Genomic DNA, 26,869 nt, shown 5'->3' with positions numbered 1-26,869 from the left:
TGAAGTAGAAACTCTGAGTTCAGTTTGGGTTTCTAATAGAATATCCATAGAGGTCTAAGAAGATGCATGTGACATTGCTCCCTAATAGTACCCATAACACGACAGATGATCTTCACGTGGGAACCAATTTATTCCATGGTCTCTGGAGATAAGTTACACACTAGAGTTCCTCTGTTGTCAGTACACACTCTGAGACTCACATGATCCTCTCCTCTTTAATCACAGCGAGAAGTCCCCTCACTCACCCTGATAAGAGATAAAAGTTTGATTTTATTTCTTTATTTTTTACTTCAGCATTTTACAGAGTTCTACAACTAGTAGATGCTTAATGAATATAATTAGTGAATTCACATTGAAATGGCCACATGCACAGCTAAAATAAGGGAGCTGTCTCACTGGTTTTCATGTTTTTGTTTTGTTAGTTCACTTAATTGAGAACTATATGAGTTATTAAATGTGTATGAACTAATGGACTGATTCTGCATTGGAACATTATATTAATAAACAAAAAAACATCGAAAGGAGATATCTACATTAGTTTGCTAGGAAGCCTTAACTAATTATTAAAATTTGGATTAAAACCAGAAAAATTAACCTTCTCAGTTCACTGAAAGCGAGAAATCTGAAATCAAAGCATCAGAACCAGCTTTACCCTGGAAGATCAAGGGAAAAAATTCCCTTGAACCCTTTACTTCTTGGGTTTCTGACAACCTCCGGTGTCCATTGTCTGTGGATACTGTCTCCAGTATCCCCTCTATCTACACATGGCTATCTTTACCCTGTCCGTAGCTGAATCTTCATAGGGCTTTCCTGTAAGGACACGAGTTATGGATTTGGGGCTTGCCATATCATGATCTCATCTTAACTAATTAAGACCCCAATTCTAAGTAAAGTCATATTCTGAGGTTCTGGGTATGGATAGATTTTACCTTTAATAAAACTCCAATAGTGTTCAGATGCTATTTAGTTCCCAATCATGGTTCAGATGATTATAGCCCTAAGTCACAGCTGAACTGCAACCTCAAAGCCAAACTGCCCAGGCAGGACACTTCTGGACTCCAGACATGCAGAAGCTCCCAGATACTAAGTCTCTAAAACAGTTGATGGAGTCATTAAGATTTAGGGTGATTTGTCACACAGCCTTACAACTAATATGTACTTTGCTTTCCAGGAGTATGAAACCTGCTAGAATAAAAACAAGAATGTGGTGGGGTTGGAATAAAAAAGTAAGCGAAGTAAAAGGGCTTGGGACCTTTGAACAGGCTTAGAAGAAACCCGAGACCTTTGGAAGACTGAGTGGGGGCTTTAAGAAAACTGAGGAAGGGCTAGAAAGATGTCTCAGTTCTTTAAAATGCTGGCTGTTTTTCCAAAAGACCCAAGTTCAGGTCCCAGTAGCCACTTGGGACCTCAACTATCCGTCACTCCACCTCCAGGGCATCAGATACTCTCTTCTATTCTCCACGCCCCCGCTGTCTCAAAGACACACATATAAACATATAATTTTTTTTAAAGGGTAAGTTGTCCCTGGAAACTGTAGAAAAGAAGCTGTGGTTGTTTAGTAGCAAGAATGTCGCCAGAATGACAGGTTAAGTCAAAACCTGAGGACGAAATCCAGCTAGCAGCCATTTTCCAAACAATGTGTAGAAAGTGAAGTTTGGTTTTGTCTCATTAAGTACAGGAAACGTGGGACGAGAAAAATAAGATAAATAAAAAAAAAACTGTCAAGCAGAAATGATCCAGTGGTTACTTTAATAATTGTCATCCTTTCCCAATGGAAAGTGATGCTAAAATTAGGTTGGCTTCCAGGCAAAAGTCACATCTAAGGAACTCTAAGAGACAGACAATATCAATAGAAGTCTAAAATTATCCCGTTAAGATCTTTCCTTATGTCAGCAACAATTGAAGACAACGCCTCAGAGAATGATTCGCTCAGACAGAGGCTTCACCGTTAGCTGGGGGCCATCACTTCCCATCAGTGTGCACAGGGCACAAAGATAAAGAGCGCTTAGGTCAGAAACAGCTGTGTCTGTGTCTTTTGTCTTATGGAACTCCAGCAGGATTCAGCATAAACTCGAAGTTTTTTGAGAGGATTAAATCGACCAAGCTTCACCAGTGTTGACAGGGTGGCCCTAGGCCACTGGAGTCCCAAAAAGTCTCCAAGCAGAAAGCAGCCTGAGAAAACCACTTCAAACACTGAGCAATTGTCTGTGTCAGGGGAGGAATGACTTTAAGGACAAGGCGAGAAGCCACAACTCTTTCTAGCCCTCAACGTTCCAATTCAGGGACAACCCAGCTGCTTCCCACTAGATGTCGGAAGTTCTGCGGGTCAATGAAGGTGCCTTTGCTATGAAGAGTGGGGAGCAAATGATCAGGAGTCTGGTAGCTTAGGACTGTGAAGACTCATTCTCCAAGAGCTGTATTTGCAGGCACGGTGGCTCAGTCTGCGTTCTCAGCAAAAAGGTAGATAAAAGAGAAGCATCATGCCTTTTAGGCCAGCCCGATTTACATGTTGAGGTAGTCTCAAAAAGCAAAACAACAAAAGAGCTGTGTTTATTGAATCACATTTAATGAGAAATCACATCTGCACCTGGAATTGACTTCTATTTCCAAGGGCTTCATAGTGAGTATGTACTCGCTATAAAGTGAATGAGACGTTCAGAGGTGCCAGGAAGAGACTAGGACCCTCCATCTGTAAAAATAACATGAACCATGGGGATCAGAGACTGAACCACAGTAGATGGTCTCCAGGGGTCCCTAGTGTATCGGTCTCTTTCGCATAAAGTGCTGTGGTCCATGTGGCCAATAGAGATGTGATGTCATTGGTGTGTGACTTCTGTGGCTTAGGTGGTAAACGCATCGCCATATCATAAGGACACAGAGGTAATTTACAGAGACTACCTTGTAGCTGGGTAAAGCCCCTTAGAACAGTACACTACCGGATGGTGTAGTCCCTAGTAACATCTGCAAAGGCCCAGTGGTCCAGATAAGCTTTCCTCAAACTGTGACTCACAGAAACAAGAATATGATAAATATTTTTTTATTGTTTCAAAGTAATCCATTTGGGGATGACTTTTAGTGTTATATCAATAACACAAAACTGCTATTAAAATCTGATACAGAAAGAATGCTAAATAATTATGCTGCATACATTTTATATTATAAACTAGCAATACTTTTTTAAAGAAATTCTACTATTTATTATTAGGCTTATGTTTATTTGTATATTTCCATATTTCATTGAACATAGTTTCTATATATAAAGCCTGAAATGATAAACTTAGTTAAAATCACTTTTAAAAAGAAAATCTAGGGCTAGAGAGATGGCTCAGAGGGTAAGAGCATTGCCTGCTCTTCCAAAGGCCCTGAGTTCAATTCCCAGCAACCACATGGTGGCTCACAACCATCTGTAATGAGATCTGGTGCCCTCTTCTGGCCTGCAGGCATACACGCAGAAAGAATATTGTATACATAATAAATAAATAAAAATATTTAAAAAAAAAGAAAAGAAAATCTAGGTATGAGATCAAGATACTAAATTCTATTACCTTTTAAATAATGAAAAAATTCCCATGAATATTTGCTAACAATAAGAAATTAATCAGCAAATGAGTAATGGAAAGGATGATGCTTTTACTCATTTCACATAGAAAAGAGGGTGATAATGCTTTGAAGTAGAAAAGGCTTTTAAAAAATATTTACTGACTTCCTGTTACAAGACTTAAATTTCTCAATATCACAATCAATGCAAATTAAGATACAGTTTCTTTCTTTGTAAATCCTCCTTAGAAAGCAGCAAGCTAGGAAAAAATTGTTAAAATTTGAGTACAAATCATAAGAACTGGCTATGTAGTTCTATTAAGTGCTTTGATAGTTGAAAAATATTTTAAAACAAGAAGAATCGGGCCAGCATTTGCGAAGGGGCTTGCATGGTTGATGACTGTCACTGTAATTGTGCCACATGTTGGGGCTGGCAAGGGTGGAGACTCCAGTTTCCACTCATCAGCTGCTGCCCTGTCCAGGGTTGTGGGATGGTACGGATGGATAGGGTCCCCTGCCGTCCAGCAGACAGTGTCTGGTGTTCTACTAAAGTCATCGCTGGAGAGCTTGAGCAGTCTTCTGACGCTCCCAGGGGAGATTGCTCTGAGAGTTCACCATGGGAACAGGACATTGTTCATCATGTGACAAACATGTCTCTGCCCCAGGCCTGTACCAGCATCGTACAGATGTCTCCCAGGGAGAGATTTTATTTGATAAGAAATGCAACAGAATGGAAACTGATCTTTCATCATTCTTAAGCTCCAAACTTGTTACATAATAACACGAAATCCTACCTAGTTTCATAATGTTTTTATGTCATAGTATTTCATTTTTTCTTAAATATTTGTTAATGTAACCCCCCCAGAAATATTAAATGAGCATGGAGAAGTCCTAGATATGTAAATCAAAGGCTACATAAAAGAAATCAGGGTGAAGACCAAGTAGTTTATTCTAGAACAGGCTGTTTCTTATATACAGTTAAATGGCAGTAAATATAAAGAATTTAGAGTAATGATCACAACAAATTAGCCAGCTACTAAATGAAAGTATCAGTGCTCACTGAGATTGTTGATAGAAAAATATATAGCCTTGTATTAGCACATCAGTTAATCCTGACATAACCTCATCTTCATCTCCTCGGATTTCCCCTGATCTGAACCCCGCCCCCAATAGTTTACTCTTTTAAAACTTGATATTACCATATTTCACCCACATACTGGGTCATCTTTCTTTTCTTCTCAAAGATTCTTATCAATCAGTGAAGCTTCCCTCTTCAGCATTTCTGGAATTAGCGGACTCATCTTTACATCCTTACCTTCCCTGTGGTTCGTTATACCCTGAGCAGTATGGGAAAGAAGCTTGTATGGGCGGTTCTAAAACATGGCGAGACAGATGGCTGAGAGTGTGCCACACACGTCCATTCAGTGAAAGCTGTCTGTGAGTGAATGGACAGACAGAGTGAATGAACCAATTCTGTTTAACGAAAGAAGTGACTTCCCTGTGAACTGGCATCCAGAGACAAACCAATCAGCCACATCTGTAAGTTTGTATTTTACTAAACAACTCATTGGTCTCAACCTTAGAAAATCCTTTGCAATACAAATCAATAGGGAAGTTTCGCTTCTTTCCACCAACTTTAATCCCCATCACTCTACCAAGGTTACAAGTAACTTATAATAGCTGAATTCACTTCTTGATTCTCATGCCTTTTCTGGTTTGATCAGTCTATAACTTTTCAGACAGACAGCCATGTCCTCATCTTGAAATCTCTTCTTCCAGAACATATGTTCTCTTGATGCGTTCCTTACCAGCTAGCTGTGTGTTCCCACCTCTCTTTCAAAGACTCTAAGACTCATTCCTTGAATCCGTGCCTTTTCTTCATCATCTCTGGCAATATCTGATTGCTTCTCACTTTTGAACCCATCAAAGTGCTGGTAACTTCCAGGTTTATATTTCCAGGCTAGATTCTGTTTTCCAACATCAGCCTTCTAGACACCTTCATATATATATATCACAAACTACTCTTGATCCAAACCTGTTTTTCTTATAGCTTCTCAACTTCAGTGACTCAAACTCAGTTGTTTCTGTCTTGAGCCTCAAGTGTAATAACCATTCTCTGCCTTTCCCTTTTATTTGCTTCTGATGTTGCTGATGCTATTTTAAAGCTACATGTGGAAGCAGCTCCAGTTAAGCTGCATCTTCCCCTACGGAGGTTACTCAAAGGCTTGTGTCCATCATCTTCTTCACCTGTGCTCTGATTTCTACCCTACTGGAGGCAATCTCAAATATAAATTAGAAGGTGAGAACAGACCATGTTCTGCTTTTTAAGGGCTTCCTTTTGGGAGTCAGTCAACTCCCTAATGTTCTAGAAAGCACTAGACAATTTACACCCCTTCCATCACCTTTTCCCCAATTTCATTCTTTCTCCCCATAGCTGCTTCTGCTGTCCTCGCCTCTATGGTAACCTTGCTAATTATAGCACACACCAGGAGGAGCCCTGCTGTGGGGCAACTGCAGTTTCCGTTTCTTCTACCCAGATTCCACAGGGCTTACTCTTCTCCTTCTCAGTGAGCTCCCGGGTCTCTGGGTAAAATTGTAGCCCCGGTGCCTGCTTTGGCACTGTTATTCAGAACATTTACCACAGTTAATGCATACATTTTTGTTTAATTTTCTCCTCCATCAGCATGTAAGCCATATGAGGGTTGAGTTTTCCTTTTCTCTATTTTGTACACATTTGTGTCCCCAGTGAGTATCTATAAGGGTACCTGGAATAGTCGTGTTTTATTAATAATTTAAGGAACGGCTGGATCCTACTGAAAACACATAATTTGAATTCGATTTTGACCATAGTATTCAGATTGCTTGCTATCCAGAATGACTTCAAAGATTTTTATTTTACTTTGCCTTAGTGGATTCGGGTTCCTTACCTCAGTCTGTCAAATGCCTTTCAGCACAGCAGACGCGGATAATGTGTCACTGTGTAGTGTCTCATTGGTAAATTATGTCAAGATGACACAGTTTTCATGGAGTCTGTCCCTCACAGGAAAATTATGTTTTTGTCAACCTAGGGATAATTGCTGTTACCCTTAGACAACTGGTTTCTATTATAAAATATGTAGGGCAAAGGTGATGCCAACCTTGAAAATGCCCTTTGTTCCAAGTCAATTGTTCCATTATTTTTAGGCCAAAAATAACGAGTGAAAAAGAATGCCGTGGACAGACTATCACAGGTCAAACCTGTTCCGAGCAGGTTTTCATAGCTGAATTCTCAATAATAGGATGGTACCAGCCTCATGGCCAGTTCACAGACACTCCAGAGCAGAAACAAACCGTTATATTCTTTCGGAACTAGTAGGCACTGCTATAGTTCATACAGGTACATCCATAGTCCATGGAAAAATATGGAAAATATTGAAACCAAGGTAGTCGTAGTCACAATAGATTGTAAAGTTTGTTGAGATTGCCCTTGAAAATGCACAGAATGATAGCTTAATAAATTCCTATAATATTAAACTGAGGTGGGCAAATAAAAAATTTACAAGAAATCTCATTTCTTGTTGATACCACATTGATTACTGGAATAAAAATATAGTTGCAGAATATTAACCCCTGTCCTTAGAGAAACTTAACAAAACTGAGATATCTGGTTTATTTTAGTTGATGAATTATCACAATAGAAAGCACCGTGAAGAAGAGCTATATCCAAATTTCTGTCACATTGTTTGTAAGCTTTTAGTTTTATCTCACTGGAAAACTGAGAAGGAAATGTGGCTCATTTATTAATATTCAATTATAACACTAAAAGTCTCTTATTCTTGGCATACGTACTGCATTCCATATGTGGTATTATATTATCTTATAATATAATAAAGTAATATATAATATAATTAAAATATATTCCATTTAGGAATGAAGTGCGAGTTGAACAGAAAGTAAAATCCAGTACGTGTAGACCATCTGAGAACATAGATAATAGAAATAGTTTCTGTATGTAGCATGAAAACCAGAGGAATGCAAAGGCAGGTTTACAGCAGAGAGGCAGCCGCTTCCGGCTGCAGGCTAAAGGCTCCGTGCACGCTGTTATGCTCCCGGCAATGATAGCAGATTGTGTGATAAGCAATGAAACGCTGATAACTTCCGTGTTCCTTCTTAACTTTATGTTTCTGCTTTCAGATCTCCCTCCCCTTCCAGCGGAAGTTAGAGATGCCATAGCTTTAATGTCTGTTCTAGCCGCAAAACTCAGTGCTCACTTTCTGTTAGAAAACCTAAAGCAGGTGGTATGCAATTTCTCTTGATTCGGAATTCTTTAAAGGCAAGTAAGTTTGAAACTCAGGTGGGGGCGGCTTAGCTGGAACCATAGCCCAATGCCATTTTCCTGAATCGAATCCATGTTCCGCCAGTACAGTCTGAGCAGCCCTCGCTCTCAATCACATCCCCGCCATAGCCATTGTGGCCTCATTATCATTGACTCTAAAATGCCCACGTGATGCTTGCTTGCTTCTGACTTGGATTTTCAGTGGGAATTAAAAGTGTGGGGTGAAGAGGCAGCAGTTAAGAGATTTGAGCCAATCTGTTGCTAAATAGAAGACATCTGGTCTGGAAGGTGGGGGATCTGAACCAAAAGGAAAGGAGATCATGGGCTTAAGTTCTTTGGAAAAATCTTGACTCAGAAGGCCAGATTTTCCCACTTGTGTCAACCAGGTAAATGTTTGTCTTTTAATGGAAGAATATCACCCAGGAATGAAAGGCAGATGCTGTAGGACACTCTTCACTGTTGGCTGTTACTGTGTGTTGCCTGTATCGATGGTGCCCCCTACATAGGGACCTTGTATGGAAGGGCACGGCAGTGCCAGGCACGTATGCAGCTGTTCAACCACAGTGAAACACATGAACATGGACTGATGACAACAGGGTTGTACTTAAAGTGAAGATACTGTGCTTCTTTATGTCTGCATGGGGGACTCTTGATCCAAGTAGAATCTGTAACAATACAGACCAGGCTCTTCCAGTCAGCACTGCTGTGTGGAAGTGGATGGGAGATGATAGTTTCTAGAACAAGCAATAACAAGCCATCTGCAATAAGTGATTTCCAAAACCTCATGGTATCAGTTTCATCTCCAAAGCATTAGTCTACTGATGATTATTTTTCCACTGATGGGGAAGGGTCCCCAGGCAAAATTAATTGTATTGTATATTCATAACACCGCAAAGAAACTCCTGTGACATGGTAAAAAAATGCAAATATACTTTGAAGGACTCTGAATAAGGAAATGCATCTTTTGTCCCTTTTTTTCTTCTATTGTCATTTGTCAGTAAACCTTGAAGAAAGAATTTCTCTGTGTGTTTCTTTAATTTGTTTTATCTTCCAAATTTTACCTCTGGGGATGGTCCCTTAATAAACACCATGCAGTCGAGTGAAGACATTATAAATCTTGTAAGGACTTTAATCAAGGAGTGTTTATAATTATTTGCCAAAGGCAGCAAGAGAACCAATCTGACATTCAGCCTTCCCAGTATAAAAGATCTACTGACAAATATCTGGTCAAAAAGAGGCAGCTATGGTGTTTACTGGCATGTTGCAAGGGAACTAATGATGTCCTTTGTGCCTATGGGTCTTGGCAAGACATTCTCTGTTTCCTAATGAACATGGGTCTTCATGCTGGCTCCAAGGAAGGTTTTCATACTGAGTAAGCTCTGGAAAATTGCAGAGGCATGTTTACAGGAACGGGTCACTGAGTAGCTTCTTGGAAACTCTAACCTGAGCAATGATTTGTCCTCAGTGGGTCATTTACAGAACAGCGAATGCCTCTTGAGAATCTGTCTCAGTCATTTCCAGGCTCTGGATTGCGAAGGTTGTTACCTGACTCTTGTCTGTTGTCTGGCTCTGGTATGGTGATGTATCATCTCTGTCTCACAAACTCAGGAAATAGATGAAGGTAAGGATCTTGTTGGGAAGCACTATCAGGACTTTGTGTCTTTCTTATGTCTATTTGAATCCTCACAAACTCTGTGCTTTCTGAAAGCAAAGTAGACATGAATAGCATGTTTAATTTAAATTTCCAAAAGAGACCCTCACCTACCCCTTCTATAAAAAGGTCTGGAATATATTGTAGTAGCCACAAACTTCATTTATTACACATAACAAAATTTTCAGTTTACTTTATTTGACAGCAACAAATCAAAAATTTTGAAAAATTAAAATGGTAAAAGCAGTCTAATTGTGATATGCTGCAGCAGCTGCAAATATCACCCACTATCCCAGAAACAACACAAGCCATAATTACAACAATCCGAATGAAGAAATTGAATTCTAGAGAAGGGATGATTACATATTATTGATAGCACAGATCCCATATGTTCCTAAATTAATTCATTTCTATGTACTAACATCTGTTTGTCAAACAAATGTACTGTAGATCATACAGGTGGACTAAGAGAGTTTTAGACTGGATCAAAATACATAGACAGAAAATTTAGGCATTTGGTAATAATTAGAAATGACTAAAATGACATCTTACATATAATTAAGATGCATCACAGGTACTGATCATCTTTCAAAAGTTGTTCATAATGTTTATCTTTATTTTACCTCCATGTTATTTAATCTCATCTAACATTTCCTACAGCCTAAGGAAGCAGATTTGATTCTCCTGCTGATTAAATAGAAATGGATGAAGCTTCTTCCCCCCCCCCATGTTAAATGAGCAGCAGAGCTCAGGTTTACCCAACTGGCTTCCAAGGACATGTTTCAGCCATGGGATAGCACTACCTCCTGAGCTATTCCCTGTTTCCATGAACATATAACAAGTACAGGCCTAACAAATTTGACTGTCTTAATAGCTCAAAGAATTTAGTGATGAGAAGTAGGATGGGTTTCTTGGTTATCCAAAGATGATACTTAATATATGATTAACTAACAGTAACTACCATCAATTATTATTTAACACCTGAAAGAGCCAGTTAAAAACAATCAAAAGAATTTGTTGCCTCATTGATATAGAGAACCAGCAGGAAAAATTTAGCTGAGAGAATTCTTCTATTTCTTAGAAAAAAGCTGTGCTTACATGCACAGTCTTTGCATGGCTGTGTCTCTGAAGCAAATGCGTGTCGCCTACCCCTCCTCAAGGGACACATGTGAAAAGTAAATAAAAGCATTTTATGACTTGATTGATTAAATAAGTCAATGTATGTATTAGAAGTCTATGGTTATAAAAAGCATAGTTTGGGATGTAGAAACAGTGAACAAAAGGCTGCACTTTCGGAAGAAAACTGACCTAAAGAAATAATTAAGATTTGTTAAATTAATTTTGCATCTTTTATTTCTTCAAGCTATTCTCTCTTCTACTAAAGCAATACTAGTTTTATCTTGATTCTATATGAAAAAATCCATTAGGAGCTATCCTTTGGGTTTAAATTTTTAGAGTAATATTTCTTATGCTTAAGGCTTCTTCTGGAAATTCTATATAATAAAAGAAGATTTTTATAATTTTTATTTTAAAAACATGATTCAACAAGAAAATAGCTCTCATTACTAACAGCCTACAAAATCATTTACTCTCCTCTCGATGTATTAAAAAATGTTACTTTCATGCCTAATTTCAAACTATACTTTTAAAATGGCAGCTAAATAAGAGATGGCTGATAACTTGTTTATAAAGATACTCCATGTTTACTTACTATACTTGTTTAACTTGGAGGCAGAGGCAGGAGGATCTCTGTGAGTTCGAGACCAGCCTGGTCTACAAGAGCTAGTTCCAGGACAGGCTCCAAAATCACAGAGAAACCCTGTCTTGAAAAAAAAAAAGAATCAAGGGTATATGATATGTAGCTCCTGATACTTTATACCTGTACATAGTTTAAGCCGCACTGTAACACAGAGTTACCTGTGGTTCAAATTCAAATTCTACCTGTGCTGAGTAGGCACGTAAGCACCGTTGTTCTCATTTCGATGCTGCTTTCTCTATGTGTGGATATGGATATAATTTTTTTACTACATTTTTATTTCACCACACAAACTATTCAACACACTAAGCTGTATGAAGTCAGAAACTAGTATACCATGACATATTTTGTATGCAATTAAATCCTCATGACCAGTGTTATAGTTTACATTTATCATAGACCAAGGCTGTGTCTTCTACCTGGCAATCCCATTTCTGAAACATCTCACTCCTTGAAAACATACTTCTGTATAAATGTATCTGTAAATTCCACTGATCTCTTATGGCATGCAAAATGTGCACAGATAGTTCTTAGACACTTGCCTGGTGGCTTTGAGAGCTTGGATTCTGACTTGAACTCACAATGAATTCACGCATATTTGCCTGGGTGTCCATCTTCAATATCTCTAAGGGTACCTCAACATTAAAGATATGAAGACTTGGAAGGTCAAAGTCATGGACAGAGACAGAACCAGGAGTCATGGGCTTTCATCTTTTAGCTCTTGTGTTCTCTTATGTCATTATTGAATCCCAAGTAGACATTTTCTTCTGATTATATCCCTTGTTATTAGACGCACAGAAGGATATAATTTAGTTCTTGATTAGAATACATCCATGTTTACGGAAACACTTTATTTTTATAGATTTCCCCAAGAACTGCTAAACCGGAACTCAATCGCAATATAAATGTACGCAAGAGCAGATGAGTTCAGGCAAAGCTAAGAAAAGTAATCTGTGTGTGGATCCAGAGATTCTGAGGCCTTGGATAGTCTTCCTCTGGGGATCAGATTTCTGAAGTTAGTTTTGATGGCAGATAAAGTGAATTAAAACAAACAGGGTCATATTCACTTTGTTCAAATGGTTCTTAATTACTCATCGTACTATATTTCGGTCACTTCACCTTCACTTAAAAGTATACATAATTTTGTCTGCTTTATCAAATGATGTATAAATATTTGTTATTATAATTATAAATAGAAAAATAAGTAGTGGTAAGTCCCATAAGTTTGTTTCTGGATGAATCACTTATCCCAGTTTCTGAGACACAGAGAAACATGTTGACTAGTTTAATAATAAGTCATGAGCTGTCGCATCCAATTCTTTTAATTCAGAAATTGCAGTAATTTGCATAGATGCTCTGTGAGAACCAGAAGCAGCTGTGATGGTTAGTAAGGAACTCCTTGTTCTGACTCCAGGCTGCTAGGAATGGAAGAACTGGAAATCTAAAGACTAGTATCTGCTGCCTAAGAAATACAAGTAAAATAAGTGCAAATGAGCGGTCATAGGAAGAGGAGAGGAAGAGGCAGGGGCGAGAGAATTGCGGGTGGTCCAGGCTGTGTGTCCTGATCTCGCCTCCACACCATTAGTTTTTCAGCTTCACTACTTCAGGAACACCTGTGGCATAAAAGGAAAATTGAAAAGGGAGTAAAATTCAGGGCAATTTTGTTCTTTTCCAGCAGGTCGTAACGGCCTGACAGTTCACGGTTTAACAAATCGCATGTAAGGACTAACAATCCTCTATTGTTTCTAATCGCTACAGTCCCTCGGGAATTTTATCATCAGGAATGTCTGCGAAATGACACATTCTTTCTGCCTGCCTCACTCAACACACGTAGTGTCTTGTATAGACATTTTTTTTCTTTTTTATTTGTCTGTTACAGTTTTGCTTATTCATTTTATATGTTCGCTGGGAATTGAAACTGGAACCTCAGACTTGCTAAGCATATACTCCATCTCTAAACCATACTCTAAACTCTATTTGTGCTCTATTGATCTATTTATGTGTTTATAGGCTTTGGATCAATGTAACTGAAACTTGTTAACCAGTATTTGCACTTTTCTGGAGAAACATATCCATAAGTTTCACCCCATTACTAAGTTAATAATAATAATTTTAAGTGAGTGGCTCACGCTAACTTTAGAGCAATTAGAGAATATATTTTATAGCCCTGTTATAGTATAAGTAACCAAACACTGAGGACTATACATGTTGCTAAAATGGATTTCTATTAAACACTGGGCAACTGCCTTCCCATTAACACTGTACAACATGTGAACACATTACCATACCTAATTCCTTGTACCCGAGCCTCCTCACAGCAGTTTAATTAAAAACTTAGACTGGACACCATTTGTTTTTGATAAAAAAAATTTGATAAATAACTATTTACTTAGTTTCTTTCTCATTTAAACTTTATCAGCTCTAATGAAATTTGAAGATCATTGAGATAAAACCCCAAGGGAAAGAATGGTTATATCCCTCCCATTGGGGACAATAAAGTAAAAGACAGAAAAGAAAATCACAGCTGAGCATCTTTAGAAATCCTTCACACAACCTTGTTCATGTTTAAAAGTTGTTGGTTCACAAGGGAACATGTGAAAAGTCTCTGGGATGAAGTTACTACTCTTTAATAAATCTAAATGAGAAAAAAAGTGACCACATCTAAAGTAATATGTAATTCATAGCATTCCTTGGGTCGGAAAAGATAAAGAGCCTCTGTATGGTTGGAACTGTCCAAGAATTAGCCCCTGACACAAATAGAAAGAGAGTGGAAGAGCAAGCCTCCTTTAAAATATAGCTCATCAATATTAAGATCATATCATCAGGTAACATTATAATAGCAGAGTAATTAATAAAGACTAGCAAAGTGTAATTACGATGATATCAGTAATCACAGTGTTTCTAGTGAGTGGGAATATATGCTAATGGATTTTCATAACTAAAGAAAAATATCTGCTACTTCAGAGAAAATTTACTATATCCCTCTCGTTAGTTGAAATACTTTTAGTGCCCAACAAGATATGTAAGCACGCTTAAGAACATCATAATCTTTCTACTTTGTATGAGCTATTTATTGGTGTATGTATGTATGCATGTGTGTGCATATATGTGCATGTATACATGCGTGCCTGTGTGTGTATGTCCTGGGTAAGTATAGACATTTACGTGTGAAGATGGAAGGTCAACTTTTAGAAGTGGTTCTTGGAATTAAACTAGGGTTGTCAGGTTTGTTTTGCAAGCACTGTTCTGATCCATCTGATCAGATCTGTTCTGATCCAACTGATCCATCTCGCTGGCCCTAATTATTTATTTGCTAACATTTTAAGCTGCTAGCCATTACAGAACAATTGTTCATCTGATGATGGAGGGCCAAAACTTCATGCCAGGTTCTACCACCCCTGATTCTCTGGTCTAATTTACTTCTCACTCGGACTTGGAAGCTGCTGTTGGAACTGGTTGGAGCTTTCAGAATGTTTAGACCTTTGGGGTTCATCACTGATTATGAATTGAGTCACTGGGAGTTTCACAAAATGAAGGCTTTTGGTACCAAAAGTCCTAGAAATAGTTGTTTCATTTGGTTATAGCATGACTACTTTTGAAAGACCTCAGGGAGCTTTGATGTTCTGCCAAAGCTGGAATCACCCCACTCACTTTGATGCATTTCAGCCTACTACAAGGCCAAATTGAATGTTGGGGTCTATTCAAGGGTTTAAGTAATAATGTCATAAATTAAACAGATATAAGACAGTAATGCAATAGTCTGAGTGTGCCCTTTGTACAGCTGAGATCTATACATCCAGAAAACACATTATTATTCAAAGATATTCTTGTTACAAATATGTGGTTATATTAGTACTGACATGACATTTTAGTAAAGTGTTATATTCCACATCATATTTTAGATTAATAAAAATATAAAATATGCAAATCTTGTAGTCCATATACATAATCCCAATTCTGGAGAAGCTAAAGCAGGAGGGAGGACCATGGATTTAAAGGCAGCCCCCGCTTAAAAAGACCTCGTCTCAAAAGGTACACAAAGCCAAACAAGGCAAGAACCTAAAGGAAACAGCAAAGGTCTTGATTAATGGGCCAGCAGTTGATGTGATGTCTTAAAAATTCAGCAACTGGATGAAGTTAGAACTGGCCACTGTTTAAATTTTTCCACATGGTGGCTCACAACCATCTGTAATGAGATCTGATGCCCATTGAGGAAGAGACCTGGTCAGTCATTCTCATCCGCTTAGACCATGAAACCCAATAAGGACAAGTTCAGCAGAGCCGCCATATATGGGCTGTCCATGCATGCTTCAACACTGCCAGGGCATAAATTTAATTTCTCAGTCGCTTCATTTTTATCTAGACGACCAGGAAATATTTGACCACGTATAAACCCTCGTGGAGTCTGATCTCAACAGATGTCCTTTCAAGCACCTGTTGGAGTCAGCTCTGCCACTGCCTCATTAAATGGGATGGAGTTTAACTTTCCCAAAGCAGATGGCAGTTGGAATGTTAGAAATGCGCATTTGTCCCTTGTGTTCCGGTCTCGCTCACCAGCTCCTGGACCACTCTGGTGACCTTTGGATTTTGTCATTAATGTGAGAACTTTGCAAACACTCTTGGATTCACCAGCTTTGTTTATAGAGTCTGATTCAAAGTAGCTGAACTCACACAATAAGCAAATGAAGACTAGTATTTTTCCGCTTGTTTTCACCCACTCTGAGTTATCTATCAACAAGGGACTTTTTGTAAAAATGTAACTGTAACTGTAAATTGAAGAGGGTTGAAAGCTCCTCTAAGAAGCTGTTACATGTGCTTTGCGGTCTAGCAACTTCCAAAGGTCTGTTTGATTACAATAGGGTAACAAAAAATGCCATCGAGGATAACACAGAAGGTGCCATGACTGTATTGAAAATGATCAAAGCTGTGTCCTCGAGGATATTTCCTCAAGTATAGTCTCCATGTCTGCGCATAGTACAGTACTAGATTGAGTCCTATTGGCCTGAAGGTCAAAGGTCATACATAGGGATTTCAGCACTTCAGTTTTGAGACAGCTGAATGTGGTCCTGACCTAGCTTAGTCAGTGGGCCGCTCCTCTTCATCTTTAAGCCTTCCTGCCCTTTCTAAAAACAGCAAGGCCTTTAACCAGGAGATATTTTAGGCAACGCATACTGTCTTCTCATTGGGTAGAAGCGTATTTTGGCCTCTTGCCTGCGTCAGATTGACACGTGTGCAGTTAGGTTTGGATGTTAGTCCCCGCTTCTCACCACTCATATAAAAAACCTTGCAAACATAAAGACACGGGGCTTGCTAGCAGAAAGTCCGTGCGTAGATCTAAGTAGAGGAAAGACCTTTATCAGGGACGTGAATATGCTCCTGGGATCATCCATTGCAGACATTTGCACCTCAGTTCTCAGGTTTTCGGATCTGTTTTCCTAAGACCTAGCTGGGATTTCACTCCAGGGACGCCCCCGCTTGTCTCTGGATCCTGCCACTCTTGATAAGTACTGATAGAAGACACTGCCAATCTGTGGATAAGGGGAGCTAATGAGAAACTGCTATCTAAAACCTGCACAGCAAAAACCAAACCAAGCAAACCCAACACATCCAAAACAAATCCAAAAGAGAGCAACTCAGACAGTCCATGCTCGCAAGAAGACGCGTAGAAAAAACACCAAGATGTGACTGGTTTGTTACCGCGCTTATCAGTCACTTGGCTGGCAGGCACTGGATGCTCTGTGTTGTCTGTCTCTGCTTTGCAAAAACAAGTGCAAGCCTATGTTATTCTGTACAGCTGGGACCTAAAGAGTATGAGCGTGAGAAAACGCAGACTCTAAAAGCAGAATGGAGTTGACGCGGGGAAAGCCTGTGCCGCAGCCATGCCTTTCCAGTGCACTCATACCTGGTACTCGTGTCTGCACCTCTAAGAAATTTCCATTTTTTCACATCAAAAAATCCAGATATGAAGCCGAAGCCGCCTTCTTCGCCAACCTGAAGCTGTCTGATTTCAACATCATCGACACTCTCGGAGTCGGAGGTTTCGGACGAGTAGAGCTGGTAGGTGAATTTTCCTTAAGTGCTTTTCAAAGCCCTTCTTCCTCCTCGTGTGTTTCCCCAGCCTTAGATCTCTCTCTCTCTCCTTCCCTCTTTCACGTCTTCTTAGTAACCATTGTTGCACTAACCCAGGAGCAGCCTTGTGCAGGCCAGTCAGAGATTACTTAACAAAGTCAGCTATGATATGCAGCCAGAAAAGTCCAAACAAATTGCTTTTTAGAAAACTCTTTGTAGTGAATAAATGCTAACCACATTAGTTTACTGAGAAGTCGTAAATCACTTTTTGCCCCCCATTGTCTATGATTTTTTAATTCCTTCCTGAGTTCTGATGAGTGCTTACTAACTTAATTATACTACAATTAAATTAATTTAAATGTAAACCCAGAAAAAGAAACTGGAATATATATTATATATATACATATCTATACACATAGTTATATATTTTATATATATATATGGATAAAATAAGTGTAGTGGTAGTAATTTTGTGATTCTATAATTGTAAGCACCTATTTATTTTATAGTGATAATGGTTTGAATGTTTTATGTAGTTTATTTCACATCATTTATGTTTTATGTAATTTAGTTCACTAGATAATAAATAGATACACGTGATGGGACCAATGACATTTTCTTCATTTGTTGAGCATATTGTATGAAGCATGGTGTATGAATGTGGTATAAACTACATGAGAAAATAACTATTTTGCATTTGTTTGAAATAGGAATTTAAAAACTGACTCATTGCAAGAAAAATTAAAGAAGGAAATAAGTCCTGGTGACTGAGGTAGCTGCATTCGAGACCCAGATTCACCTCCGCCTCTCTCTGCTGAGCGTGAGGGAGTCCTTGATAGGAGATGCTAGTACAGTATGTTAGGGACTCCCCAGTGCTGTGTGAAGTGCAGTCAACAGTTACTGTTGCCACCCCACCCGAGGTCAGGAGGAATCCCTTCCATAAAAGTCAACTGACCCAGAGCTATTTTTATCTTTGTTTGTGTTGCTGTTGTGCTCCCTGGCTGTGACCCAAGGAAAGATGTCATTTGCTGGAGTATTAGGAAAGGTCTTAGCACTAAGATGTGCACCCCCAAATCTGCGTTATCCTTCCTGTAACATGGGCTCTGATTAAACATCCAAAATGTGCCACTGTGTCTGTGAGGATCTCATGGTTGTTGATTATGGGTAGAAAATTCGAGCAAGGGTCCAGCAGACAGACAGGCAGTCAGGTAAATCTTCCTGCTTTCTGAATTTTGCTGACTAACTAACCGAGCCTGGCCTGGTTTGCTTCTGCTGCTGTGATAAACACCAGCCCCAAAGCCAATTTGGGAGGAAAATGTTTTGTGGGATTAACAGGTCCATAGTCCATATATATGAAGAACAGAATTCCTTGAGGGGTGATCCTCAATCTCTGGGTCACAACCTCTTTGAGTCACATATCAGATATCCTACATTACAACCAATAATAGTAGCAAAATTACAGTTATGAAGTAACAATAAAATAATTTTATGTTTGGGGATCACCACAACATGAGGGTCACAGCATGAGGAAGACTGGGAACCATTGCAGGAGAACATGATTCGGAGGCTTCCCTTAAAACCAGGTTTAAAGACTAAGGGCAGAGGAGGGGAGGATGGCCTTGTGGTTAGGAACACACACCTCCCAGCACCCATACTGACCTCCACCTCCAGGTGATGCTCTGACCTCGCCTACCCTCTACAGACAATGTTCTCTCTTGCACATGTGTGCGCATGCACACGCAAATGCACATAAATAAAATTAAAAATAAAATCTTTAATAAAGACTATAGATAATAAAATAGCTGCCTTAGTGGACAAAAAAGCATTCCGTCTGTGGATTTCTATAGAATAGCCCAAGTTTCTTATTTTGTGAAATACTATTGAAAGTACTTTATAATAGCTTTAAAGACAGTGGTGAGACAACGTCAAGTTAAAACACTTAATAATGGCTTGAAAAATGAAAACTTCTAGAAAATTCTCTGAATAATATGTCAGAGGTACAAAGGAATAGTCACAAAATTTAGGGACACTTAATCATATAGAAGAAAATACAGTTTTTAAGGACAAACTATGTTTTAAAATAACCCTATAAGTTGCATGTAGTATCCTAAACATTCCTCAAGTATGTGATCATAAACTCTCCAATGAGATTTGAGGAGTTCAGAAATTTGAAATTTTGAGCTCCATTGTTCTAAAAGAAGTAAAAATGTTGTAATTGTTACTACTTGATATACACATCACGCCTCTGCCCTCTTGCATGAGGCTATTCCCAAGCTGTTCATTTTAGCATTTCCTAACTTCTCGTGTGTCAGTTTAGGTTAGTTTAGGTGCAAGAGTATTTCTTTTTTTTTTTCTTTTTTTTTTTTTTTGGTGCAAGAGTATTTCTGTCGAGAGTTTCTGAATAACTTTGTTTCTGTGGAGATGAGAGCGTCCTAAAAACTTTAAAATGTGTTTGAAGTCCAGTCTCCTCTCTGTGATCTGCCATCGGCCATGCTTTTCATTCATGTTCTTAGCCAATGAGCTTTGTAATGTGTTCAGTACGATGTGCTTACTATCATAAAATCAGTTCTGCTTGCAATGTCACTTGTATGTATATCATATGTACATAACATCAGCCTTTAAATACTACTATCAGGTAATTAAAGAATGCCTTAATGTATCTTAATGTGCAAGGTGTAAAACAGTGATATTGGTGTTTAAAGTCATAAGTGAAAACGTATCTCGTTGCTTTACAATAACATCCATAATCGACCTCACGTCTGTTTTTCTGAGGCACCCACTTTCAGAATAGATTTGCTCATGGGTCAGACAAACAACTTTGTAACTTGGCAACGTTGGTGGTTGTTGCACTAAACATTAATTTATTCTGTAATCCTAAAATTTCCTGTACCTATAAACTATCCTTAGCTAAAATATAAGGACAAAATATAAGGGGGACAAAAGGCTTTATTTTCTTGCATTATTATTCTTTTTTTGAACAATTTATGGGAGATTTAAAAGTTTAATTAGAAAAATTGCTCCTGGCTTTGGGGATTCACAATTTGCTTCAAAGAGAGAATAAGATTAAACCCTAGACAAAGTAGAGCAGTTTGGGGCATGGAAGAGGAAGACGGTGTGCAGGTAAAACAGGGTGAACACAGAGCTACAGCAAATACTTGTGAACCCAAAGCACAAGGACTCAGACGCTCATGGTCGCACTGCTCGCTGGAATGGTCAACCTTTCATTTGAAGCCTGCTTTATAATCTCAAGTTCATGTCCAGTTTATAATCCTGCCTTTACAGCTGCTCTGGGCGAAGAGCACAGGGTGGCTCATATCTCACAGGAAAAGCATCAAGATGATGCTTTGGAAATGGCAGAAGTCCATACAGTGAGAACTGTTGCTATTGCCCAAAATGACAAGTTTGTTTGTTTGTTTGTTTTTAACTTAGAAGCTTTTCTGCCATTCCAGCTTCAACAAATGTTTTAGATTCTTCCCACTACTACCGTGAATCAAAAGCAGTCAATATGTTCCTGTCTTAGTTGCTTCTCCAGTTGCTATGACGAAAACAATTTAGGGGAGAAAAGATTTATCTGGCTCACAATTCCAAGTTCCAGTCCACCATTGCAGGAAAATCAAGGCAGCAGGAACGTAGGCAGCTTTGATGCTACAGCCACTGTCAAAAGCACAGAGCAGGGAAGGGAGTCAATGCATGCATGCTGATTTCCATTTTCTCCAGCAGTACTCAGGGCAGAAGCTCCTGCCTAGGAAATGGTGCCACCCACAGTGGGTGGGTCTTCCCACCTCAATTAACAGAACCATACGCAGACACAGGCTCAGAGACTAATCTGTTCTGGAGTCCCTTACTGAGACTTCTTTCCTCAGCAGGAAAAAAATTGCAAAAGTCTAAATCCTGAATTTGATCCCCACCTAAATGTGGAAAAACTGACTTTATGAAATTCTCCTTTTACCTCACAAGAACACCGTGGTATGTGTGTGCCCCACATACACAACATGCATGCATACACAGCACACACATATACACACAATATACACACAAAACACATACATATAAACATACACAGCACACACATACACACAGGTACACACAACGCACACAAATATGCACACACAGAGAAATAATATATTATTTTCAATTTTTTTCAAGAACCTGAACTAAACAATGCAGAATGGCTGCGATACTGATCTCTGCTATGTATATTGTTTTGTCAAACTTTCAGATTCCCCCTTTCTCTAAATATTTCACCATTCCTATTTTGGTGGCAAAAATGGCTGTAGAAGAAAGATAATCAGATAATGAAACATGTTAAAAATCTGTGGTTAGATGTTGGGAATTCCTGTTACCACCTGTGAGTGCTTAGTCATTTATTTAACTCTCCTGAGCTTCAGTTTCCTCTTCTGTTAAGATAATAATAGAATGAGTCCCTCAAGAGGTTGTAACTATTGAAAGAACTACAGTTACTGCAGGAGCATGACATAGTGCCTTTGGAATTTTGTATTATGTATTTTGTATTTCATTGTTGTTATTTTTCCTGTAAGGATAATTGTCACTTATTGTTAAAATACACTCAGAGTAGCATCTTCATTTCTCGTTCCAGCTGTGTTAATATAGAGGAACTATATTAGAATGGTTTCTCTTCCCCCATTGCTAAGCCACATTTCTTCTCTCAAAGTAAAAGCCTGAGGTCTGCCGGTGACCTTCAGTGAAAGATGCTATTAGATTTCCCTGAACCACTAAAGCTTTTGATTTTCTGATCTACTCTGAGAAATGATGGAGAACAGTTTCCAATCTTCCCTACGCTAACCTGTGGGCACCTGAAGGAGCCTCCTCTTATTTACCCGTTTCTCTTCTAAACTGCAAAGCCAGACTCTCAGAGCACTGGGTCACAGCCATATGCTTCATACCCCCTTTAAACCAGAATATTCTAAATGGACAAATGAGAAGCTGACGCTTGCCTAAAGGTGTTCTCTGGGTATCTCTCATTCCTGTTGTAAGTCCAAGCCTGCTTTTGAATCCTGAAGTTAGATTCCCTGAGTTGCAACAACCATCCTATTCCCAGAGGCCACATGTGTGTAGCAGAGTTCCTGTATTCTTCAAAATGGGTCCAGGACACTGGCTCAGCATTTTTGCAGCTTCCTTGGTATGCACTTTATGGGCAAGCAGGCGTGGAGAACCTTGTAAAGCAACTGGAAACAAAATAGACCGAGATGATTAAGCAATAAATGAAGTGATAAACCCAGTGCTCGGTCACCAGGGTTTTGTTTCATCACTGTGAAAGAAAAGGAGCTTAACTCCAAAGGGAAACCCCTAGTAAGATAAAGACATTTTAAGAGGAATTGCCAACCCACACTGCAGTGAAGTGGAGCAGCCGTGGAGTTGCTGGCCAGCCTAAAGTTCGCCTCATTTTGACAGAGCCTTTGTCTAACTGAACTCCCCCTTGCATAATATTCACTGTGGAATTATCTATTTGTTTTCATTAGGAAAAAAAAACATAAAAGATAATTGTGATTCACAGTGTTGATTCCTAAGGGGGAGAAAGGCATATTTAGCTAAGTAATGAAAGTTCAGTCCAAATGACACTAATGGAGCCTAACTGGGTACAGAACAAAAGATACTGTCAACTCGTTTCTTTTTCTTTCGTTCTATTAGATCGCTTTATTATAATAAATGCACAGATGAAATCCTACCACAGCTAGATGAAGGTAGCCACTAAACAAATGCAAGATTAGTTCCAACCTCTATGCGTTGCAGTGAACTTTTCTACACCGCTGGAATGGCCATTCTGAGGCTGTGGATCTTCACGTGGGGTTTTACACTTTTACTGTCAATTACATTTTTTTTCTGGTTTATTCACTACAAAAATGAAAAATTCTATGACAGAGTAGAAACGAGGACTCCTTTTGAGATCTCTCACCCCAGTCAAAATGAGTATCAAGTGTTGGGAAGAATGTACGGGGAGAGGAACTCTCATTCACTACTAGTGAGATGGAAACAAATATAACCACTATGGTGATCAGTTTGGAGGATCCACAAAGAATTAAAAATAGAACTACCATGTGACCCAGCCACTCACTTCCGGGAAAATGCCCAGAGAACTCCCTATCCCTCTGCAGCAATATTTACACATCCATGTTTAATTGCTGCTCTGTTTTACAATACCACAAAGTGGAGCCAACCTGTCCATCAGCTGATGGATAGAAAATGAAAATGCATTATCCATACAAAGTGGAATATTATTCAGATGTAAAGAAGTTAAATCATAAAATGTACAGGAAAATTTATAGACAGAATGTGTACTATTAAGTGACATTACCCATACTCAGAAAGATAAAAATTCACATAGTCTTTCTCATATGTGGATCCAAGCTTGTAATGTGTACGTGGTCAATTGTGAACTGCTGTATAACATTTTAGAAAGGAGACCAAGAAAGGGTAATATTAGGCAATACAGAAGGACAGACTGCTGGCAGAGAGACACATGACTCATGAAAGAAGATACTAGTGTCAACAAAGCTAGTTTCTAAGCAGAAATTCCAGGTAGTAAAATCTAGCTTTATTTTGATGAGGGAGATAATTCATCTTTTTCATATATAATATATATTAAATTATAGATCAATAACTGTGATATAATCTAGGCCACATGAAGGATAGCAAATACAACTATAATCATACATATCTTTTGAATTTACAGGAATCTTTTCTATGCATTGAAGTATATATTTTTCATGAAAATTATTTAAAATTATTGTCTTAAAATAGTAACTTTTTCCCTCCAAATTTAGATATGAACCTAGAAAAAGGCAGACTAAATATAAGACATTGGATACATCTTGCAATGGTTTAAAACAGTTCATCTCAAAGTTAGCATGTAGGTCACATGTACTTTTTGTTTTCTACATGACAAATTCATCATTTTCCTAGTTAATGGGCATACCACATTCATCATGAATTCATCTACCCCCGCCCCGATACCCAAATAGTCTATATGGAATATGGAAATATCATATGTGATTCTAGTTATCAGAAAAAATCCTCCTAAGAGGATAAGAGGAACTAGTTTGTGGCCAGCCTGGGCTAAATGAGACCATTTCTGAACACAACTAAAAAGCAAACCATGAATAAATTCAAACATGGCTCTACAATTCTGTTTGTTACAAGGTGACTAATAGATTGTTTAGGCGGCATTGAGCCTAGAAACAAGCATCATTTCTCTTCTGACTCAGTTCACTTAGTCCCCAGATGTAGTACTCATCCATGAAATTTTTACTTAAACACATTTAAAAGAGGATCCTATCCATAAACAGGAAAATGGTCCCTCTGTGTATGTTGATAAAGTAGAAAATAGTCCATAGCCTTTAGCTAAAAGGGAAATAGATTTTTATGATAAGGGTTATTTCAATATAATGGATAGTCTAATTTTACTTTCTGGAGAATTGTGAAATCTACAGTGCTTTATGAATTTAGATGAATTTATCAATTCTACACATTCATTTAATTTATTGCCAATTCATAATGTCTTCTTCACATTAGCATCCCCCATAGCCAATAACATAGATAGCTTATTGATCTAAACACTATGAAGTCAGGAGCTTTTGTGAGCTAAATGACTGTTTTTAAAATTTGTATTGGCATATAACTATTTTTATTGTTTTTATTGAGCTCTATATTTTTTCTCTGCTCCTCTTCCTTCCTCCCCCATCCCTTTCTACCTGCTCCTATGAGCCACATGCTCCCAATTTACTCAGGAGATCTTGTCTTTTTCTACTTCGCATGTAGATTAGCTAGATGTATGTCTCCCTTAGCATCCTCATTTTTATCTAGGTTCTCTAGGGTTGTGAATTGTAGGCTGATTTTTCTTTGCTTTATGTCTAAAAGCCACTTATGAGTGAATACATATTATATCTGTTTTTCTGGGTCTGGGTTACCTCACTCAATATGATGTTTTCTAGCTCCATCCATTTGCCTGCAAAATTCAAGATGTTATTTTTTCTGCTGCGTAGTACTCCATTGTGTAAATATATCACATTTTCCTAACCATTCCTTCAGTCAAGGGGAATTTAGGTTGTTTCCAGGTTCTGGCTATAACAAATAATGCTGCTATGAACATAGTTGAGCACAGTTGTGGTATGATCAAGCATCCTTTGGATATATACCCAAAAGTGGTTTTTCTGGGTCTTGAGGTAGATTGTTTCCTAATTTTCTGAGAAATTGCCATACTGATTTCTAAAGCAGCTGTACCAGTTTATACTCACACCAACAATGGAGGAGTGTTCCCTTAACTCTACATCCTTTCCAGCATAAGATGCCATCAGTGTTTTTTATCTTGGCCATTCTTACAGGTGTAAGATGGAATCTCAGAGTTGTTTTTTTTTGTTTGTTTGTTTGGGTTTTTTTTTTTTTTGGTTTTTCGAGACAGGGTTTCTCTGTAGCTTTGGAGCCTGTCCTGGAACTCCCTTGGTAGACCAGGCTGGCCTCGAACTCACAGAGATCCGCCTGCCTCTGCCTCCCGAGTGCTGTCAGAGTTGTTTGATTTGCATTTTTCTGATGGCTAAGAATCTTGAGCATTTCTTTAAGTGTCTTTCAGCCATGTTAGATTCTTCTGGTGAGAGTTCTCTGATTAGGTCTGTATCCTATTTTCTATTGAAGTATTTGTTCTTTTTATGACCAGTTTCTTGAGTTCTTTGTATATTTTGGAGATCAGACCTCTGTCTGATGTGGGGTTAGTGAAGATCTTTTCCCATTCTGTAGGCTGCCATTTTGCCTTGTTGATTATGTACTTTGCTTTACAGAAGCTTTTCAGTTTCAGGAGGCCCCATTTATTTATTGTCACTCTCAGTGTCTGTGCTACTGGGGTCTAGGAAGTGGTCTCCTGTGCCAATGTGTTCAAGTGTGCTATTGCTGTGCTGGGTTTCACAAAGACAGTTTCTTTCAAAGATGGCCTGTCCCTTGCCAACATTCATACCCTTTCTCTCCATTCTCTGTTTAGGAGCCCTCCCCATCCTTTCTTCCCCATCTCTTTTCTATTTTTAGAACACGCACATTCACATGAGCATATCATTTTATGTATGTTTAAAGAATTTTAAGGCCCAAAATAGCAAAAACATGTATTATTATTTTTATTTTTTATTTTACTTAATATTATTTCTACTTACATTCATTTTTGCAGAAGATACCATAATTTCATTCTTCTTTATGGCTTAGCAAGCTCCATTGGATATATGCATGAATTTTCTTTATTCATTCACCTGTTGACATACCCTGAAGGCTGATTCCATAATTTGGTCACTACGAATGGTAATGGATGGATAGGCTTCTCTGTGCTCTCTTAACTTAGAGATCTTAGGGTGTATGAAGAGAAACAGTATATCTGTGTTATATGAAATTACTGGGTTTTGGTGTAGTTTTCTGTGGAACCTCCCTTATGATTTCCATTGTGATTGCATTCCCACCATCAGTATTTGAGGTACTTTTCTCTACATTCTCATTGGAATTTTTTTGTTTTGAAAAATTCTTACCTATGCCTATATAGTAGAGTGTTTTC

At 38.5% G+C, this 26,869-nt stretch overlaps 1 protein-coding gene across 2 annotated transcripts in view; it reads left to right on the top strand.

Annotated features, from left to right (window-relative positions):
* The window catches only part of Prkg1 (protein kinase cGMP-dependent 1), a 1,110,226-nt gene that overhangs the window by 1,045,990 nt on the left and 37,367 nt on the right, over positions 1–26,869 (top strand). For both annotated transcript variants that reach the window (XM_026781031.1, XM_013348063.2), the window contains exon 10: positions 17,220–17,316. In XM_026781031.1, the coding sequence (XP_026636832.1) occupies positions 17,220–17,316 (97 nt within the window). The remainder of the gene's footprint in view (positions 1–17,219; positions 17,317–26,869) is intronic.

This window comes from Microtus ochrogaster, chromosome 8 (assembly GCF_000317375.1).
Source record: "Microtus ochrogaster isolate Prairie Vole_2 chromosome 8, MicOch1.0, whole genome shotgun sequence".
Taxonomy (NCBI): domain Eukaryota; kingdom Metazoa; phylum Chordata; class Mammalia; order Rodentia; family Cricetidae; genus Microtus; species Microtus ochrogaster.
This window is presented reverse-complemented; position numbering and strand designations above follow the sequence as displayed.